At 38.7% G+C, this 13434-nt stretch overlaps 3 protein-coding genes across 3 annotated transcripts in view; 1 reads left to right on the plus strand and 2 right to left on the minus strand.

Annotated features, from left to right (window-relative positions):
- Positions 1-104: 104 nt before the first annotated feature.
- mettl6 (methyltransferase 6, methylcytidine) lies at positions 105-1995 on the minus strand. Its single transcript, XM_014021601.1, has 5 exons — positions 1714-1995; positions 1338-1472; positions 1013-1183; positions 515-656; positions 105-390 (listed from the first exon to the last, which is right to left on the minus strand). The coding sequence occupies exons 1-5, from the start codon at positions 1993-1995 to the stop codon at positions 251-253; spliced, it is 870 nt and encodes a 289-aa protein (XP_013877055.1). The 3' UTR covers positions 105-250.
- A 323-nt stretch (positions 1996-2318) lies between these two features.
- On the plus strand, positions 2319-7143 carry eaf1 (ELL associated factor 1). The gene is made up of 6 exons (XM_014021607.1): positions 2319-2592; positions 3262-3356; positions 4975-5111; positions 5235-5407; positions 5582-5803; positions 6044-7143. Exons 1-6 carry the CDS (start codon positions 2490-2492, stop codon positions 6091-6093), a joined length of 780 nt encoding a protein of 259 aa, XP_013877061.1. The 5' UTR covers positions 2319-2489; the 3' UTR covers positions 6094-7143.
- Positions 7144-9614: 2471 nt separating this feature from the next.
- The window catches only part of bmper (BMP binding endothelial regulator), a gene marked incomplete in the record, with an annotated part of 36719 nt that continues 32899 nt past the window's right edge, over positions 9615-13434 (minus strand). Inside the window, 6 exon segments of the mRNA XM_014021608.1 lie at positions 9615-10982; positions 11092-11222; positions 11552-11894; positions 12009-12210; positions 12432-12595; positions 13223-13268. Of these exon segments, the coding sequence (XP_013877062.1) occupies positions 10801-10982; positions 11092-11222; positions 11552-11894; positions 12009-12210; positions 12432-12595; positions 13223-13268 (1068 nt within the window).

Raw genomic sequence — 13434 nt, forward strand, 5'->3', positions numbered from 1 at the left:
GCCATGTGATGTATCAGTCACATGGAAGCAGGGCTTAAAAGCCTGAATTTTGCCTGAAACTCTCAGACTGAAGAAGTCTCTTGGAGGAGAGACGAAATGTTTCATTAGAGAAGAACCCGTCCAGAAGACCTATACAATTTTTTTCTTTTTGATTTAGAATTGAAATTTTCAGTCATCCAGTCGCAGCTCAGTCTTCTGTCGTCTCACATCTTTACAAACACGGGAGCTGAAAAGTAAAGCTCAAATGACATCAGGATCTCTTGACGAACTTGCTCTGTAGGAAGACCCTCGGAACACAAAGACCCTCCTTCTTGTTGACCGTTTCCCTCAAGACGTACTCGTTGGCTACAGATTCAAAGCCTACCTCCTCAAACAGCTTGGCCAGAAACTCTGAAAACAGTTACAAAAAGCGTAGAAATGTTTAATCTTAAAATATCTATATTTTAGTTACTGAAGCCTCTTTTGTGTTGCCTAAACAAACACAAAAAGACTTTACATGTGTACATGTGCTAACCTTTAGAAAAGAAGTAAGACCTTGTTCCATCCTGGCGAACGTAGAAGTTTTCTCCCAGCTTGCTGCCAGCTTTAAACCGAAGCATGGCATGGTCATACAGGCCATAATCTCTGAACAGGATTATACCACCAGGCTTCAGCACCTGAAAGTCGGTTGCATTACAGTTGTCTAAAAGCTTACCAAAACAGCTGGAAAAGTCAGTATTACAAATAGGGCTGTTCTGATAATAGTTTTTTGTTTTTCAGACCACATAAAAGTACGTCAGGTTGAGATGTTTGAAATTATTTCTTAAAATTGGCTAAAATATCTCACATACAGTTGATTTAGTTTGTGCCTACACATGAGGTTAGAAATTATTTCTTAAACTTTAACCAGAATAACAGAAATCTTTCAAACATAAATTCAAAGATTACATTTATGTGTATGCACAGGAAATGATGTTAGTTTTTTTCCAATCCTATCAAAGTAGTCTACAAGATCCTACAATGATCCGTTCACCTTGCCGACATTCTCCAAAGCCAGCTTCATCTTATCAGGATGGACAGCTGACAGAACAAATATGAGAGTGACAACATCCACGTTGTTTTCTGGCACATTTTCCAGCAAATCGTCTTTCGTTAAGTCACACTGGAAGGCACAGCAGCGCTCAGGGCAGTAAAGAGGATTTTTCTGTAAAACAAAATAGGGTAAGCTAGTTGTACTTTCAACATTTTAATGTTATCCTTTATTTTAGGAAAGTAAAGACCCACCACACACCCATGCAATCAAACTACACTGACGTTTAAGCATAATACATTCACCTGTCGACAGGTAGATTTCTTACTTTGACAAATTCAACAGCCCGGGGTGAGAAATCGCAGGCGTAAACAAAGATGTTGAGGTCATCCTCCAGTAAAGGGAAGATGCAGTTTCCAACCCCACAGCCAGCCTCCAGCAGAACCAGCTTCTGGGACTCAAACTGCAAACAAGCCAGGAAACAAAAACAAGACATTTAAACGAGTCTCACAAACATCATGTGAGATTTTGGTACTCTACGAAGAAGCAAATCGTTCTGGGTATTTTAAAGAAAGCAGATGTAAAGAACTTTTTATTTTGACAAAAAGCTTATATGCCACAATGTCTCAGGCAGTTTATACTTCCTCTCCTGTTGTTGTCAAATGTCATTCATTTGCTTTTTTCAGAATAATCTGTTTGCTCACCTCTCGACATGCTCTGAGCTCGTCAAATTCTCTGGTGGTCCAGTGTCTGTCCTTAAAGAAATTCGTCGTGTTTCTTTTGTAAAACAAGTCCCAGTTTTTTTGAGCTTCTTTCTCCAACTTCATCTGTTTGAACTCGGACACAAGAGTCCGCTCACTGCTCAGTCTGTCCAGCTCCTCCTGGCTTAAATCTCTGACGGTGGAAGTCTTCGTTTGGTCGCATGATTGAACTTCTTCTTCCTCTTTGGATTCAACGGTGCACTTCTCATTTGTTTGCAGAGCCATGATATATTTAACAAGTCATGAGTTAATTAAACTGCTTATTTATATTTACGTTTTAAATGAAATGACTGGTGACATGTTTAGTTTTTTTGGTTCGTTAGCAAAATGCTTCCGTGTTGCGTTTACCATTTTGATTCTTGTCAAGCGATAAACATCCAAGACTCAACTGTTTGAAATTTAAATTGTAAAGTAACATTAAACCGCAATAGTATTAAATGGTAGTGTTATATCAAATCATTAAGTATTTTCAGAATTTTGTTTTACTCAGTAAACACAGCACGACCAGCTTGTTGTCGGTGGTATTTGACCGTCGGACCAAAACCGGAAACTCGCAGTCGAGTCGAATGACGAAAGCCATGTTTTGCTAAATGTTAGCCATTGCAAGCTAACTTTGTTTGCATTCAGACTCTCTTTTCCAGTAACCCCCTATTTACCTCGGCGCTTCATGGGATTAAATTTAAATGTAAATTGTAAGCTATTTTTAAAGATACGGAATCATGAACGGGAGCACGAATCCGCAGCTAGATAAAGAGGAACATGTTTTAAAGCTCGGAGAAAGCTTTGAGAAGAGGCCAAAATCTTCTTTTCACACTATCAGATGTGAGTGAGAGACGGAAACGTAGTTAAATAAACTGTTAATTTAAAGTTATTAAGTCGCATAAATGTGTCTAATGTGAATGTTATATATTGTTGTAAGTTTATAAATGCGATACAAACATTATAAAAAATAAACGACTTATTTTTTTCCCATCAACTAGAATACTTGTTGCATAAAATGGTCCTAAACAGTATTAATTGTGAGAAAATGAATTGAGTTCATTTTTAAACTTCTTGTATAGGACTAGAACATTTTATAGAACACGCCCTAATTATCACTTTAGGATAAGAAAGCACAAAACTAAGTTTACTGTTTTATTTAAAATAGGTTTTGTGTGTGTTGTATGATACTCTTTCATAGGAAAACGCTGTTTATGTATATTAACTACATAGAGGTTTTGAGTAACAGTTGTTTACTCTATCAGCACATAGTTTATGTTGTATTTACAAACCTTTATAAAGGCTCTACAGATTCAACTTGTTCTGGATTTTCCACTAATATGGAATTAGGAGAATTTGGCTTACTGAGGTTGCTTTTTTGGATCCTTATACTAATTAACCTGATTAGAGTGTAACACCAGCATTTAATAAATTATCACAAGTCTGTAATGAGCAAAATTCAATAAGCACCTGACTGATGCCCCACTTTTTATTTTATGCTTTCTTTTTCAGATGACTTCAAACCGGCCTCTATTGACACGAGCTGCGAGGGAGAGCTCCAAGTTGGGAAAGGAGATGAAGTTACTATAACCCTACCTCATATTCCAGTAAGAATCTCAGAAAAGCAGGTGTCACAAAGCCAGACCTAATTTGTGTTATTTGGCTTCACAAAACTTAAAAGACCTGTTTGAGTTAACTGAGAAGTTGGATTATGATTATGATTGGACTACTAATTTTCTCATGATAATTTGACATCTCTACTTTATTTGTGAATCTTGTTTGGCCAGGAGGTCAAAAATGAATTTGGATTTAACAAATTGACACTAAAAACAGGCTTTTTTTCCCTTTAAATGTCTTTTTTTTTGTCTTTTTTCCTCTGGGTTCAAACATGTTTAAATGCGTCCCATCTAAGCTGATGTGCAGTTTGCATTGGGGTTAGACAGGAACACTACTGGCTCACTTATTATTACTCCGTCTGGAAATACTTTGGCTGTGGGGTCTGGGTTTAAAATAGGGATGTCCCGATACCACTTTTTCACTTCTGATACGATACTGATATTACAACTTTGAGAATTGTCTGATACCGATATTGACCGATACTGATATTGACCGTTACCATAACAGTACAAGTCACACACTTTTACCTATTTTGTAGTGTAAAATCTTAGAAAAGTCTTGATCAGGTCAAACAGTGAAAAAGAGTAGGTATGAGAAAAACTGACCCATTTATTTTTAACCAATGGATGACATACATTTTAAACTGAAGAACATTCTACAATNATACATTTTAAACTGAAGAACATTCTACAATTTAATAAAATAAATAAAATAAATTAGAAGACCCTGAAAAATAAAACATAATAAAAACAAAATGTTATTTTAAAGTATAAAATAACAATTCAAAATCACTTTGGTTATTGTTTTACTACCTGTCAGCCTGGTGCTGCTTTATGGTGAAAAAACTGAAGGTGGGGACAAAACAAAACCCCACATTATTGTCTGTTCAAAGGTAAGAGTCCACAGCTCCAGTTTTACTGACTGTAACTAAAACAACGTGATCATTGCACTTAATCTTCACTCAAACAAGTGTGTAAACAGATTAAACATCACTCTAATAACAAGAGCAAAAAATAAATAGTAAGAATTAATCAGTTATTTAAATTCATAGCTACTTTTCTTACTGCTGCATTTTCTGAGCATCATGTGGAGATTAGCCTCTCGCTTCTGCAGGGAGCAGTTTTTATCACTGCTCTCATCATGTCGCGCTTATATTTCAAAACAAAAGCTGCGCTCTCCTTTCTTCTGTCAATCAATCCCAGAGCTAATCCACGGGATGTCAAAACTGTAAGCGTGCCGGTTTAAAACGTTCACGGTTCTGTTCCCCCTCTGAAAACTTGTGCATGACAACTTTGCACTTAGCTTCAACTCTGTTTCTGATGAAAATAGAAAGTTCTGCCGACATTCTTGCTAACTTGTTAGCGCTGCATGTTGTTGTGATCACGTGAGCGCTGCATGCTGGATCCAAGCGCTGCTGGATAGAAACACTGGAGCGGAGTCAGTGGACTGCTGGATTGAACTGCTAATATCGGAGCGCTTATATCGGACATTTTTTATGCAGGTCGATAAAATCCGATACTCATTTTTTGGCTGAAATGGACCGATATCAATATCGGATCGGGACACCCCTAACTAAAACAATATTTATTATTTTCAATATTCTCCCAGGGTTCTACGCCTCCAATGACAGTATTTAAAGGGAACAAGCGGCCATATCAGAAGGACTGTGTGCTCATCATTAATCATGACACAGGAGAATTTGTACTGGAGAAGCTCAGCAGCAGCATTCAGGTCAAGAAAACAAGGTGAGAGATCTATAACAAGGAAAACCCTTGGTAAATGTTTTACCACCACAACCAAGATGGTGTTTTCTTTATGGTACATGAGCAGAAAACATTAATATTTGGTGATGTGTTTGTAATTTGCAGAGCGGAGGGCAGCAGTAAGATCCAGGCCCGGATTGAGCAGCAATCAGTTCGTTCCTCCCAGCCCAGCTCTCAGTTCCGAGCCCCAACCAAGCCCGGTACTGGGATCAAAACATCCCCCTCCCAATCTAAGGACAACCCTTCCCCAGAGCCTCAGCTGGATGACATCAAAAGAGGTGAAATTCAGCCACACTCAGGTTCCATAAAACCATGTGTTTGTACACAGACCTGAACCTTTAAAAAGTAACTTATTTGACATCCTGTATTTGAATAACTGGATCAGTAAGTCTGGAATGATGGCATTGACCAAGCGAACACTGACCTCGCTGACTTCCTGTTGCTGCGAACAGAGCTGCGAGCGGAGGTGGAGGTGATCGAGCAGATGAGCAGCAGCGGCAGCAGCAGCTCGTCCGATTCGGCCAGCGCCTCTGGGAGCGGCGACGACAGCAGCAGCAGCGACGGGGAGCACGATGCCCCGCGACCGCTCAGCCAGACCTCCCCCAGCCGCACCCCCATCGCCAACGGAGGAGGAGACAGACAGCAGGGCAACAACCAGCTGATGAACACGCTCCGTAAGTGTCTCAAGTTAAAATATGAGAGGGAGTTCACTCACTATAATTCTTCTTCTTACTATTAGAATACATGTGATATAGTTATCCATGTTTTTGTCATGTTACTAACTGAACTAATACCCGTCACTAGTCTCTTGGTTTCTGGATATTTTAAAAAGTGTAAAAGTTAATTATTTTGTCTTGTAGTTCTATACTAAAAATGTATTCTTTCACATCTTTCTGTGTTTCTCGTCTCGACAGGAAACGATCTTCTGCTCAGTGAGTCAGGCAGCGACAGTGATGACAACTAAACTCTCCCGGTCAGTCCTCCACAATCCTCCTCCTCCTGCTTCATTTATTTCTTCAGTTGCTGTGAAAGATGACCTAAGCTTTATTTTATTTTTTGGTTTGACTTTATTTTTTTACATTTTATTTTAGTATAACCTCAAAGATGGCCAGGCAGAAACTTTAGGATAGTATTTTTATTAGATGTATATTTTGTTTTGTATAGTAAAAGAAAAAAAAAGTTCTACTTGAGGAATTTGAGATTGAAGATTCTATTTAGGTTTCATACATATTTTAAGTACTTAAAGACACTAGTTTTATTTGCAGAATTTATTCATTGATGGCTTTGTTTGCAATTGTAAGGTTAAGAATTGAACATCTTAGTGCTCCTCACCTTTTGTCAGAAAACTACAACAACACCCTGCAAATGACAAAATATACAAGAAACATCTTAAAAAAATGTTTTTTTATCTTCATTGACAACAGAAGCTTTATTTTATCAAACCTATTTGATTCGTTTTGCTAATGTCTGGGTAATGTTTGGTGTGTTTTATAGCAAATGTGAACTTGATCTAAAACCTAGCAACTAAGCATTGATCTGTTCTCATAATAAAAATGATGATAAAGGATTTTAATCAGCTTTGAAAACCCTTTTAATGGCTCTACATTTTGAGACAACATTGATAAATCTGACTGATCCCAGGTAAAGTTGGACTGAAAAAGTTAAAAAAAATGTTTTGCAAGAGTGAAGCAATTACTTTTCCTGCCACAAGAGGGCAGAAAAGACTCATGTAAAACAACACTACCATGTACTCATTTAGCATTAAAGGAACAAGACAGCAGTGACTTTAATGACAATATGATTCTGACTCTGAATTCAGCATTTGTTTAGTTTCGAACATCTGAGAGAACTGTTACTTTTATAAAAGCTGTGCTGTTTACAGCAGATACTCACTTAGGTCAACTGTCTGTCATCTAGAACCAGACAGAACCTGTTCAGATTGGATCAAATTTTCTCTGAAATGGCAAGAAACTTAGGTCAGAGCCTAATGCTGCGTTCACACCGAACGCGATTTCAGCTTCAAAATCGCATCCAACGCTTCAAGTTGAACGTTTGTGCACTTTGAGGTCAGACGCAGGACAGCTCTTGAAGCGCTCGTACGGCAAGAGCCTCCCCGCCCCTCCCTCCTCTGTCGGCCTGTGTTTAATGTCGGACGAGGAAGTGGCTTTGCTTTATTTACAGAGAGCAAGAGCATGTCACGTTCATCAGATAATTAATTCACCAGATAATTCAGAGACATTCTGAGTTTCATCACCCAGGAGCTGTGGGAGAGGCTCACAGCTCGCTTTCAGGACTATTTTTGTCCCGAGTCCAGTCTGATGAGCCGCTGCCACGCATTGGTGAGGATATCTCTGTCAGGACACCGACTGCAGCACTCGATTTCAGCTAAAGAGCTCCTCTCCATCTGTTTCAGGTTAGTGGACATCATTCAGTAAACTGTCCCGTCGGGAAATATGTCGCTACGTCACACAGTGGAGTCTCTCTGATTGGTTGACGCGGCGCGTCGAGCTGCAAAAGTTCAGATTTTCTAACTTCAGCGATTTGAGCATCAAGCACGTCAAACGCTTAGATCGTTCAAATCGCGCTGCTCTAATCGCGCTTGAGGCGCCGCAGCACTTCCCGACACTGATTGAAGCGCGTCCACCATAGACTTTGCATGTAAACCTGATGCTCCTGATGCTGAAATCGCGTTTGGTGTGAACGCACCATAAGAATGTAAACCGCAGCTTCTGGGACAAGACAGAAAACTGTCTATCCTGTTATTTCGCTTAATTTTTGCTTTTACCAAATAAAATCACCTGCCTCATCTTAGGTAGAGAATTATCAGTACTAGTTAAGACCCAGAACCAGTACACGACAACTGACAATTTAAGGTTAAGTAAGAGCTTTTGATTTGAAGGACTTCATGCAGTCATTTATGTTAAACTTGTGTTTTTTTTAAACAAATTCAGTATATTTCTTCTACTAAAGTATAGAACCTGACAAGGCCTTACAGCATTTAAAGTTTAGAAACGAGAGTGAATGTAGTATTTTTAGAAAGCCAAAGAGTTGAACTCATGATATTGAAGATGTGGAATGTTACACAGGAAATTCAGTGTGTATTTGTTTTTACTTTTAATGGTTTTCTTTTTAATGTACCATAAAAAAATAATATCAATTCTTTTACCTTTTGTCTGCAGATAACTTCGTGTTTTTTGTAATCATTTGGTTTGACAGTATTTTAGTACAATATTGCACTTCTACAAGTAGCAGCTTCAGACTTCCCAGACATTTTAAATACCTACTTTGATTTTAATAGAGAATTAAAAAAACAGTAACTGTTAAATTTGAGTGAGTTGTGATCATAGTTGGAAACTAGTAGTAAGCTTTAGATAAATTTAGGGGAATGCACAAAACATAAATACTATGTACAAAACAGGTGGTACAAACTCTCACAAAGTTCTCAGTGCTGTTTGTTTCCCAGTCTATCTGTGTCCATTTGGTTTTGACTCTAACATTGATGTGAATGCCAGGATTCAGGTTTTTACAGGCAGATGTTTGGATTGTAAAAAAAATTAGCAGTTTTTTCAGTTTGTCCATCGGGGCTTAGAAAGATGACATTTTGGCTGAACTGTGTAAAAATGTGGACATTCTGGTAAAAATATTTCTTAATTATATAAATGGTAAAAGCTGAAATAAATGTCACATGGTTGCTCACTTTCACTTCTCTGTATTTCCTCTGAAAAAAAAAAAAAATCCAAGCATTGATGTGAAAGTTGTTGCCTCTTGAAGAACTCTCCTTTTAACAAAAGGAGAGTGACACCTGGATGGGAGAAAAAAAAGAAACAAGTAGTTTTCTTTGCATTTGAGAACTCACCTTTTAACTTCCTTTTCTGTTCAGTCAGGACCCTTCCCAAGACTAGCTAACTGTATTTTTAGTTAAAAATTTTGACTTTGTTACTATTAAAATAAAATAAAAAAAATACTGTTTTAAAATTGAAACAATAATGGTTTAAAAGTATAAAAATCTTCCATCTTTAGGCTGATCCTGAATGGCTGCACGTCCAAAAAATGAAGTTATTTATGGGATATTACCCATTTGACATCAGCTTGTATTGATTCGATACATCAGCATTGATGAACCGCTTATGCATGTTTTCCCACTCGAGTATTTCTCTTAAAAACTGTCAAATTTTTGCTGCACAGTTTTGTTGTTTTTTGGACTTTGTTGTATTTGTCACTTTGGTTGTCTTCCTTTTGTTTTAGAGTTCTGCTTTTATGTGAACATTGTTTGTAAAAATTTGAAGCTAATAAAAGTTTGCAAATGTTTACAGTTGAATGATTTTATTATGGAAGTGTTGATTTTTCTTAAGATTAGTGTGCATACAAAATAGTTTTGCAACACTTGCATCTTCTCAGTAATTTTTCTGCAAACTGCAATGGTCATAATAGATTTTTTTCTTTTACCGTGTTAGAACTTCCTGCAGCTTTTGTGAGTTTTTTTTCTTTTTTCGTACGAAATGTTAAAAGTGCTAGAACTTGGCAGATGATTGCTATAATGTAAAACGTTCATACCTTTTGATGTTCATTTTAGTTATTTTTTGTCTCTTTAAATTTTCTTGCTCATTTTCACATTCATGTGCTTTTTTATTTCATTTCATTGGACCCTTGCTTTCTTCCAATTACGTTATTTTTATTTTACGTTTTATCTGGAGTAAAAAATGTTCAGCCCTTCAAAGAGTAGAAACTTCAGTCAAAAATAAACTTCAGGAACAGATTACATTGCTAGTTTTAAATAATTGTCTTCAAGTGAAACATGTTTACATGAACACGCTCTAAAACAACACGTACATTGAGCATTAATACATTACAGTACTTTTTACCAGCAATGGTGCAACAACTGAGTCACATTTGGGCATTTTTACTTCAAACAGTAACACAACATACACAACAAATACATAAATAGCTTTTGTTTCCCTTTAAATCATTTAAAACAATTATATTCATGATTCTGGCTCTTGCTACAACATGTCAACGAGGGATATATAAATTAACATCTGCAACAAATAATAATTAGAGCAATAATAATAATATAAAAGCTATCCTGTCTCTCATATAAATCTGATTAGCTTACAGTATGAAATGATGGAATAGAGATCAATCGAGCAGCTCGATGCATCAGAGAGTTCCTCTACAATGACATTAATCTGAGCACCATGTTGGCTCTAATACGAGTCCTCTGGTCCAAACCTTTTCCTGGAGGTTCATAGCAACAAGTTGAATGTTCCTTAGATATGCGAGGTCTTCAATCTTCAGATGGGGCCCTGAGTTTTCTCTTGAGATTTCAGTTTTTCCTCAAGACTAAAAGCACCCCCGTGATGTAAACTGCTACTGTCAATATTTGGCATCACAAATATCACGAGGACATCGCAGGCTGATTGTTGTGGTGACGATCAGCTTCCCGTCCGTTTCCCTTCAGCCTGTCACCATAGCTCAGATCTCTGAGGCTGAAGCCGCTGCAATACGTTTCTCTGCAACAGCGTGGACCCTGAGTACCTTGGTGCATTTGATCTGCAGAGTTGAGACCTTTTAGTGTCCTTAACACTTTACTTCTTGGCTAGTTCGCCCTCAACTTTGAACACTACAGACGACCATCCCTAACCTAGCTCCCCTTCCACCTGAGAAACAAGGGTCACCGTCCAGGGCAGGTCGTGGGTTTGATGCAGTGTCCCTGAAACAGTACCAGGTTGGCAGGACAGTGGCAACCGGCCACACAGGGCTTATGACACGGTCCAATCTCATTCCAGTTGTCACAGGTTTTGGTGCATCCTGGGCCGCAGGTGTCATACACAGCGTCGTGTTTACACTGGGTAGCTGGTGGGAGGAAAGGGAGAGCATTAAGAGAACTGGATCCCTTAGAGTGGGAACAATCAGACTGGGAGCATCATGCAGTGCCCACGACTTCGCAGCTTGTGTCACTAACCCATACAGACGTTGTCAGGCTTCCACAAGACGGACACACCCTCCCTCTCACAGGCTCGGCTGTAGGCAATGAAGGACTCACAGTAGCAGTTTTTATGGACAGGACACTCACACATGTCTGTCACACACGACCTGTAAAAAAGCAGGTTTTTGATTTAGTTTTAATGAACAGGATTATTAGTAGCTATGGATAAATGCACTTCACACTGTATCTATCAGGGTAACTTTACTCAGTTGAAAAGTTAAAGTCGCTAAAAAACTAATGATATTTTGTGATGGACTATCAGGAGAAAGAATTATTACTGGACTTATAAATAGTCCAGGTTGCGGGAGAACTGTTGCCGCTTTCTAGCAGTCATTGTGCAAGAGGCGGGACTTAAGCACATTAACCAATAAAAGCATTGCTTTCTTATAATGTTAGGTATGTTTTGTACATTTTGAATACCAAACATTGTTCTCACTTGTAGAAAGAACCAAAGTCAACCACACGATGGCACTTCTGAAACTCCCACGACTTTATCTTCTGGCATTCCCGGTGGGCCCGGAGTTTGACTTTAACACTTCCAGGGCACAGGAGGGACGTCGGCCTGCGAGGTGGATGTTGCTGGGAGCAAAGTTCATTTCCTTCGACTTGCCAAGACTCTGCAAACTCGTCCACGTCAAACTTGAACTGGCCGTCGCCTCCCATGGTGTCGTCGCGCTTGTGCCCATTGTAGTTCCCACAAAGACCGCAGAGACGGCCACGCAGGTGTGGAGCTGCTACAACTTCTACAAAACTGTCACCATCCCATGTGATCTCCAGACCTGGTGACAGAGTTGTGAGGAACACAGCTCATTTAAAGTTAGGTACCAACAACGCATCTTGAAGACAACACATTGTGTGGAAGTAAGCAAACACAGATTAACTTGATTACAAACCAGCAATGGTGGTGAGCTTGAGTAGGTATCCATCCAGGTCAATGTGCACCCCAGGCCCGTGGTAGGGCAGGGCGATGCGAGTGCCGTTCCTTCGGATCGTCAAATGCTGGTGAAGGCTGAGGATCAGAGACCCAAGCCTTATCTCAACAAACTGAGTCCAAGAGAAAGAGCGAGTTCGCCGAGCATCATTCTTCACTAACACCTGAAATTAAGTCAACAAATTTAAGCTTAGGCTACAACCATTTATTATAAAACTATATTATTTACATTTAAATAGTCTATAATATACAGTCATTCATTGCATTATGTATACATGAAGCTATACAGGTAAGTATTTTCCCATTTCCCTCATATTTAACTTTGATTATGGAGATTTCTAAACTCTGGTACCCAATTGAAGACTTTTAACTAACTCCGTCCTACCGTGAAGCTGGAGTCTGGGCTGTTGATGTTGTTTCCTGGTTCTCCAGGTGAAATCCCACCACAGTCACGTGTCAGCACATATTGACAAGTTCCCTGAAAGTTGAAGGTCCTGCCATCGAAGGTGTTGTAGTGCGGGTCGCCAAAGACTGTGCACACACCTGGTTCTGGAGAGGGACGGAGGCAAACACAAAGAAAACTTGGAAAAATGTGGAAAGATAACAAAAAGGCTAATGACATTTAAATGTACAGGTTTTTAAACCGGTAGAGTCAATGCCTGTTGAACTCTAGCAGCCAGCAGCAAAAACATTATTTATATAAAATGCTAAAATATGTGGCACCAATTTGACCCGGTCAGAAGTGGAGCCAGCATCTGTGTGTGGTAAAATGTCTGCCTTACCAAATGAAACTAAACTTTTTATTATGTACAACTGGGATTTATAGGGTATTTGTAGTCCTGAAATAGACCACATTGGGGATTTCCTCTGCAGTCTGAAGCCAAAGTAAAAGGACCTGAGGGGAAACCACAGTCTGGACTAAAATTCATAAAGAATATTCACCCAAAGCTACCCAGGACCAAGGTTTGCTTTCACAATTTTTTTCTTATTTTTTTTTTATTTTTGGATTAACAAGTCACGGACCTTGACTTTTTTTTAAAAACACATTTAATAGAAATAGTTGTTTTTCTACAATTGTGTGCTGATATTTTTTTAGATTTTATGGGGAGGGTCAACTTAAAAGCTAGTTCAGGATTAAATGAAAGTTAGAGGATACTCTGAAACAGACTTACTCACTTTCAGTGCAAACTGGACAGCAGCCGGTTCTGTTCAGGATCTTGTTCTGTGAGAAACAAGCATTGAAGGACTTTCAAAGAGACCTTACAAAAAATTCGAAAAGATAACAGAATGCTGAATAATAAGTGACAGAAAAAAAACTACAATTTTGCAGACTTGCTGACAATGCAGGTCACACAATACTGACACGCACCGAGGACAATATACTGTAC

Source organism: Austrofundulus limnaeus, unplaced genomic scaffold, assembly GCF_001266775.1.
Source record: "Austrofundulus limnaeus strain Quisiro unplaced genomic scaffold, Austrofundulus_limnaeus-1.0 Scaffold299, whole genome shotgun sequence".
Classification (NCBI taxonomy): domain Eukaryota; kingdom Metazoa; phylum Chordata; class Actinopteri; order Cyprinodontiformes; family Rivulidae; genus Austrofundulus; species Austrofundulus limnaeus.